The sequence below is a fragment of the Centropristis striata genome, chromosome 12 (genome assembly GCF_030273125.1).
Source record: "Centropristis striata isolate RG_2023a ecotype Rhode Island chromosome 12, C.striata_1.0, whole genome shotgun sequence".
NCBI classification, from domain to species: domain Eukaryota; kingdom Metazoa; phylum Chordata; class Actinopteri; order Perciformes; family Serranidae; genus Centropristis; species Centropristis striata.
In genome coordinates this window covers 34,962,078-34,970,408 of record NC_081528.1, presented here as the reverse complement: position 1 = coordinate 34,970,408, position 8,331 = coordinate 34,962,078, and the positions used below count along the sequence as shown (strand labels likewise).

The window sequence follows — 8,331 nt, the reverse complement described above, 5'->3', positions numbered from 1 at the left end:
AAATATAACAGAGATAGGGAAAGTTGGAGAAAAAGAAGCTTCCTCCTATAAATTTTGACAAAGTCAGAGAGGTTATGGCCTGAGATTTTCCACACGCTGGTACCACCGCCCCTCCAAGCGGACGTTTAAAGGAATAATTAGTCTTTCAATTGACATTTCCTTTGGGAGGTGAATGGAATTTTATGGGAGTATAAGGTGGGAGTGTCGCTCTTACTCATACACATGATTAAAACGTGGCCTTCTGCTCTGGAGGGAGTGTTTATTGGCGCTTGTGTGACAAATGAGCCGAGTGCCATTCAGATTAATTTCGATTCACCATCACAAGTGGCTGATAATGTCACACTCTTTACTGGTGAGTGACTTCACACGCATTGTGTGTTTGTGTTTGGTTGGGATGACAACAGCGGGATCACGCAGGGTTGAGTAAGAGAGGAAATTAAGGTTAAAATCACAGCTTTTAGAGTAAACTGAAGCCAACTCATTCTGGCAACACAGAGAGGACGTTCTACGGGAGAGATTTCCTGAGTATTTCTGGAAAAAGCTTGTCAATGACCTTTCACTTCCCTCTTCCAACAGACAAAAAGACAGGAGAGCCCAGTTTCATGGAGAGAGATACACATATCTCCACTGGACACACACAGCAGCTGGAAGTGACCTCCTGGAAACAAGTGGCTTATCTCCATAAACAGGACCCTCACTGTTGACAAGCCAGACCAAGAGAATGAGTCTTGATTCTGACATTCCACACACACACACACACACACACACACACACACACACACACACACACACACACACACACACACACACTAGGGGTGTGCCATATCGTATCGTTCATGATCACATCGGTATTTTTTTTTCTGGTTAAAGAAATGCATATCATGATATTGGCAACATTCCTACTTCTTGATCTCGTGGTTAAAGTTGTTTTAATCACAAAAAGCTACTTACTCTCTGTCGCTAAACACATGCAGTTTTCAAAATAAGAGCACAGTGTGTTGACAGAATCCACCACATAATTTACAAGAAGAATGTCAAAATAAGATGCCTTAAATAAAACATACAAGAACCTTTATTCTCCTTTACAAAATTAAATAAAATATACCCCCGGAACCCCTAAATGGTTATTTTTATTATTGCTGATAGTCAAGAATCAAGAGTAATTTTTTTTGTATTTGGCAACTGTTGAGATTTGCACTTCTAACTACATGTTAGATTTTTAATTATTCATACAGACTAAAAAAAATAATATTTTCTATATCTTTTTAAGTATTTCCTAATATCGTCAAGAATATCGTCATCGCAAAAATAGCCTGAAATATCGTGATATTCTTTTAGGGCCATATCGCCCACCCCTAACACACACACACACACACACACAAGGTCAAGATTTTATAGTGCAAACAAAATGTTAACATGCAGTGAGCGTCTGCAGGGCAGTAATGGATTCAGTGTGGCTGTGTTTTGTCATCTTTTTGCAAAAACATTTGTCAGGCATAAAAGAAAGCAACATATCCCTCAAGTTATTTGTACACAAAACAAAATATTCATATCTAATATATGGCCCTTCTACATAAAGCAACTACAGACAAATTTTCACTGGTTATTAAACACTTTTTGATGTTGCAATGTGACCTACATAAGCAAATGAGATTTGCCATTTCTTACACGTTATTTAACTTTCGTGCATCGCCTGTTCATAGCTACACTACGTGACAGTTGTGCAGTCCGTGGCCTAGAGGTCAGAATTGGGCTTGTAACCTGAGGGTCGCCGGTTCGATCCCAGGACTGACAGGTCGAGGCACCTAATCCTCCCCACAACTCCTAGGGCGCGCAGAAATGTGCTGCTGCCCACTGCTCCTAAGCATGGTGTGTTCACTGGTGTGTCAAAAAGGATGGGTTGAATGTCCCCATTGTGGGACTAATAAGGGAATCTTAATCTTAATTATACGTCATATTTTATATCACCGATACATAACTACCATAACTATCTCGTCCTGCAGTAGATATTTTACTTACTTATTATTCAAAACTATATTTAAGCCCAACCACGCAGTTTTGTTTCCTTCCTTGCTTTTTTTTTTGTTTCTTTACCTAATTCACCTTAACACCAGATGAGCATTATAGAATACAAACTGAATGTAAATGCATCCGCACACACAAAGCTCAATCCAAGCAACACTCGAGCTTAGATATCAGCTGAAGTCAACTGTGATTTTTTTTTTATTGCTAAAAGGGGGGTGGCTGTTTCTTGTAAACACAATGGCATCATTGACCTACTGACCGCTCTCTCCCAGGCAGTCAATCGCACAATCACAAAACCCTGGGGTCTGTCTGTCATGCAGGGTATGCACAATGACAGTACCATGGAGTTACTGCTTCTTCTCATCTCTTCTTCTGGCTCTGAAGATTCACAACGCACATTTGGCTCCAGACTTCTCTGGTAAGTGTTTTGTTTTTAAAGTCAATACTTGTTTTTTCGAGAGAAAGTTCAATGCTGACAGTTTATCTTTCACATGATAACTCCAGCTGCAAAGGAAGCTTTCTGAGAGACATGAAGCATCCTCTAGTTTTATCTGCACATCCAGCTGTCTGAACAGCTGGTGCAGCTCACACTGAAGACCAGACTCAGGGTGAAGAAGCTGCTGAACTAAGATCTTCACAGATTAGAAGAGATTACCAGAGTTGATTTGTTTTGTTGTTGTGAGTCCTAGGGCTGAAATATGATGGATGATGTTAACAATGATGCATTTGGACAATGCCAAAGGTAGCTTTTGTTTCAAACAAATCTATTGTGAGCACTCCAGTGTTTCTCTTTATCTGACCTCAGCAGAGATTTCCATTTTTTTGTGTGGCTGCAGGCTCCGAGGGGCCTAATAATAGTTCATTGTGAGTGAGTGCCTGGTACTGCCTCTCATTTGCTCCGTGAAGCTTCACACTGCCTCACACGCACACAACCAAGGGGGGCACGTACAGGAAGCTCACATGGGAGGGGAGACCTCACGTCAGTGTCTATACTCTGTTGTCTTGTATGTTTGTATGTATGTGTGCTCACTGTCTAAATATTGTCTAAGAGAGCTACACCCAGTGACTGGGACACCACCCAGTTGACAGCCAGGGCCGGGCTACAAGGACTAAAATAACCATCTAAAAAGTCTCACTATTGATGAAGAGTTTCTAAATGATGTATAATGGCGTCATAAGAACTGAGTCAGCCAGTCTACGGAGCCCCTACAGGGAAAAACAATAGATGGTCGGGGACAAAAAGACATTGATGTAGAAAAAATACACAAATATTGTAATGGTTTGTGTCTGTGTTTGTGATTAAATATAAGCTTTTGGATTAGAATGCTTTCCCCATGTAACGTCACTGTGTCACCAGTCGGACAGCTTATGGCTAGCATTCTATCAAGATTTCATATTAACTACTGACATATATAATCATGTTATGTTTCCAATTATTTAAGTGTTGTGAAACTAGAGTCTAACTTCTTATCTTTCGTTAGACGTAACAATGTACGTTAGCCTTGGGTTTACCAGAGTCGGCAAAAGGACACTAATGTCGATGAATTAGCTGTGCGCATCTGCATCTTTGTCACAAGTCGTACATTTCCATTTCCTCACTGTTAAACAATGGGGAAATTGGATGTTTCAACCATAGTAATCAACATACCTGGGTCTTTCTGTCCATCACAATAAAATACAGCACAATGAAAATTCATACATGCTTTTTAAGGCTAAAAGATTGTGGCCCAAGAGACGCCCAATCGTTCTTCCTGCTTTCTCTCAATCAAAGTTACTTTCGTAATGTAATTAGACATGTAAATCTCCATGTACATGAAGTTTCACATGTAGATTGTTAAATATGTATAAATCAATTCTGCACATACAGAATTGATTGGTGGTGGCAATCTTTTTCGAAATGCCTGCAAAAAACATCAAGTGCGTCATTGCTGATGTAGATGGGGCAAAAGGAACCGAACATAGGCCAACTGGTGAAATAATAATTATATATTCTCACTCACCACCTTATAAATGATCACCTTGTGCTCTCTTATAGTATATCTTCACACCATCCTGAAGAACCACACGGCTCATGCTTGTGAAGGAGACACACTTAACATCCAGTGTCCCTCCAGGACGTCTGTGGCCGTCCTCTCAGCTTTCTACGGGCGACGTGTTCCTTCCCAGTATCTATGTCCCTCTGCTAACACAAACACAACTGTGGAGGAGGATAATGAATGCACTTCTCCAGTTGCTATCGAGGTATATAAATCCACAGTTAAATAAAAGCTACTGTGACCCACAGAAGAGTCAAAATGTTTTCCTGTCTTTGCAGAAAGTGCTGTCAGAGTGTCAGGATCAGGGGTCCTGTCACATCCCTGTCCTCAGTCCAGTGTTTGGGGAGGATCCCTGTCCTTTCACCAGCAAGTACCTTCTAGTCTCCTACAAGTGCAGACCAGGTATGTCCCTATAGTCCTATTATTTATCATGTGGCCAATCATATAATTATACAGTAGCAGTTAGGGTAACAACATTTCAGTTTGCTTATGTTGCTAAATATAAAGTATTAAATGGACTAATTTAACATTTTGAAGTGGGGTTGTATGAGGTATTTATCCATAATCAGTGTATTCTACAGTAGATGATGGTTTGCATGCCCGCAGTTTGTAAAAGCAGACCGGAGTACCGTTTCATAAGCTAAGCAATGTACTGCTCTGGACAGGGGCAGCAGGAAAATATGTTTTAAGGCTATATCTATAATATTTGCACTCTTTACTTTGCCTTTCAGTTCCCCAGCCCTTTCGTGCGGGGAACTGAAACCAAGCATATAGCCACATATTCTCTCTTCAAGCCACCAGACTCCTTTGACAAAAACAGTAATTTTACCTCACAGAACACAGGAGCTTATGGTCTACCGCCGCCTCGGTCAGTTAATTTGATTTATTGTGTGACAATAGTGAATCCTGTCAAGGCTAATATTCCTAGACCATGGGCCACATTACAAAAAGATATGTCCCAACATCTATCAAAATTCCTCTTCTTTGGATGTTAAAAGAGCCCAGACAGGATACTCAAAAATTAACTGGCAGAGAAGTTCCATGCAAGGTGTAAGAGTTTTAGTTTATTAGTGTTCTGTCAGACAGCAACACAAACAAAATTGTGAGACAGTTCCCCAGGGAAGTTCTCCTGAGGCGCTTTTATACACTTCTGGCATATCTGACTGGGGCATTGTCAATGTAGTAGGCAGCTGATGTAACCATTCGTCTTGTTTTGTCTGGTACCATGATGCACTGAAGACACACACACACACACACACACACACACACACACACACACACACACACAGTCTCTGCCCTGTCTCACAGGAACATGAGATCACACACACGTCTCAAAGGGGTTACAGAGATTTCACCACACACACACATTGTGCTGACTATCTTCAACACTAGCAAGGTGATTTATATTCTCTAAATTATTGAGATTTGAAGCTAACTGAAACATAATAAAGGTTTGACACAAATTATTATAACTTAGATAACTGATACATTCAATAATTATTAATCATAATCAAGATTTTTACTCTGCAAACAAACTAAACAATTGAATTGAATATATGTAATTCATAAGCTAAAGCATGCAAATACATTAGTTTAATATATTCATTAAAGTTTATTTACAAGGTGTCCATCAAAATACTCATTAATATTACTATGTGTGTGTATATCTCATGTGTTTTTCAGAGCACCATCGTACGAGGCTGGTGTGTGAAAATGAGCGCATGAGGCTGATGTGTAAAAACGAGACTGTCCTCGCGATCTACTCTGCCACGTTTGGACACCTGCTGCATGGCAGTCCTTACTGTCCTCAGGAGACTGCATCACATACTGACATGGGTCTGAAACAGAGTGCTCAACTGTCATCTAGTGGCAAAAATCTGCAACTAGTATCAGTTCTATAGACATGCGCTGTTTGTTGCTATATATATATCTTGTTATATTTAAAACCAGAGCCTCATCTTACAATATTTTACTGATTTCTTATATTGAAGGCATTATTCATTTTACTAAACTTAATTTATTACAGAGTGTTTGTCCCCTTCGGCTCTGAGGAAGGTGTCCCGCAGGTGTCACGGCAGAGGGAACTGCTCAGTAATAGCTGATACTCAAACCTTCGGGGACCCGTGCTTCCCTGGCACCAGGAAACACCTGCGAGTGTCCTTCACTTGTGGTGAGTGACAAACCGGATGTTACGGTTTGTGACAGACATGGTTTGTTGCATCATTTTTAAAAAATCTTTAATTTTCTATCCAGTGCCCCGGTATCTTCTGGAAGACGTGGGCCGAGGGTCAACGGATCCTTTCATGATCTCAGACTACACACATGGTGAGAGTGAGACCAACGGATTCACAGGTTTTGTTGCATGCAGCTGACTTTTGACTGGCGTCTGAGCACAGACCCCTCTCACCTGCAGGTGGATGGTACACTGGCCCCACCTACAGGCCTCAAAACGTGCTCTTAACCAACTCTCTGGAGATCATTGACAAAATATTGGGTATGTGCACTGATGCCTGTAGACCTCATGCTGGGGCAGTGTGTACATTATTTTATCATTGCTGTGAAACATATTTAAAAGGCTTTAACGGTATTTTAACATGTTTTAGTTCAACAAAATATACACAGAGTGTAGACACAGTGGAAGAATTGTATAGTAGAGTATTTGTGTTTTTCTTTTCCTTTTTTTACTATTTTTTCTGCTATTTTAAAAAAAAAGTTACATAATTACAGTATGTATTTGTGTTATTTTTGGCTGCGCCAAATGAGCATGTTAAGATATCTTTCAACTTGTCTGCATAGTAAAGCTCCCTCTCTGTGCAGTAGTACGGAATTTGCATAAATACTTTGCATCAATGCTGAACATTTTCCAAAACATATCATAGTTTTGAAAAATGTTTTTGCTGAATTTCAGTCAGACATTTGTTCCCTTTCAGTTTATTTCAATAAAATAAAATCAACTCGTACTCATGTGAAAGCTGCTTAAGTTTTCTCTTGAATGGTGTGTTCATGTGCTGGTGGGAAAACTCAAACATCCATGTCCATAAACACAAACAATAGCCAGTATAAACATTTTGGACTTTGGATTAATGTGAAATTTAAATATTTGTGCACAAATTTTCCATCAGAAATGTAAAAAATAACATATAAATGCCCGCAACATTTAGAGCCTCTGCATGATGATTTTCACACAGTATTGACTGGAAAGTGAATTAATCAATGTGGGAGTTTACAGCATTTGCTAGTTAATTGTGAGCAGTAATGCAATTGATAGTGAATTGGCTGACACATGTAAAAACACCAGTATAGTCAGGAATAATTTGTTGCACAGGGCCAGAATGTTTAACAGGACGGAAATGAGTAAAGTTGCTGTCTGATGCATCATTTAAAATTGAGTTTGATTCGTGATCATCACATGCCTCGATCTCTTCCAGATCTCCCAGAGCGAGTGGCTCTGTACTTCGTCTCTGGGATATGTGCTGGTCTGGTATTCCTGCTCTGTCTGTTTGGCATACGCTCCACACTAGTGAGGGATGTGAAAGATCTAGTTTCTGACCTGAAGGATGAGCTGAAATCATCTCGCAGACAGCGCAAGGAGCTCATGGAGGACCTCTTCGATGATGACATCTCAGACACGTCGTCATTCCGTCACCTCACACAATCCTACCGCACTACAGAAATCCTCAGTCCTTCCACTCTGACAGTGGAGATGGTCGATCGAGGGGTGGAACAGCCGAGGGATCTGCCCAATGGGGACATTTGGCCACATCAAGATTCCAGCCCGTACGCCATTCATAAGATTAGAACCTACAACCATTAAGAGAAGCCACAACTATGAGTGAAACCACTGCTAAAGCATCCTTTTTGCTATGAAATCTAATTTGAACAATTGAACTGTGACTCTTTGTGTGTGTGTTATCATCCATGACATATAAGTGTTAATGTGTTAGATTAATTACAATCATTATAAAGAATAACAGAAAATTTAAAAAATAATTTCAAATGTAAAAGTCAAAAGCTCAGCTAATTTCATGCCTATATTTATTTTTGTTCTGAGTAAAAAAAATACCAAAACCAGTCTGTACTGAACAGGTTATTCCAAATAATAAAGATTGTTTTAGTGGGGTGAAAGTTGAGGTCTGTTTACTATTTGTTTAATGTTTCAAAAAGAGTCCCTCAAAAACATTTTAGAGGCAGATAATGTACATTTTACTCCACTACACTGGCAGCTCGCCAGCTTTAGCTATAAGTTACTTTCCAGGTCAAGATTTAACGT

General features: G+C 39.9%; 1 protein-coding gene across 1 annotated transcript; it reads left to right on the top strand.

The window, feature by feature from the left end:
• Positions 1 to 2,348: 2,348 nt before the first annotated feature.
• On the top strand, positions 2,349 to 8,189 carry si:ch73-335m24.2 (protein eva-1 homolog C). The gene is given in 9 exon segments (XM_059346355.1): positions 2,349 to 2,371; positions 2,373 to 2,443; positions 4,061 to 4,266; positions 4,340 to 4,463; positions 5,745 to 5,897; positions 6,088 to 6,231; positions 6,315 to 6,386; positions 6,475 to 6,555; positions 7,490 to 8,189. Coding segments are annotated over 9 exon segments (1,260 nt in total). The 3' UTR covers positions 7,876 to 8,189.
• The last annotated feature ends 142 nt before the right edge of the window (positions 8,190 to 8,331 follow it).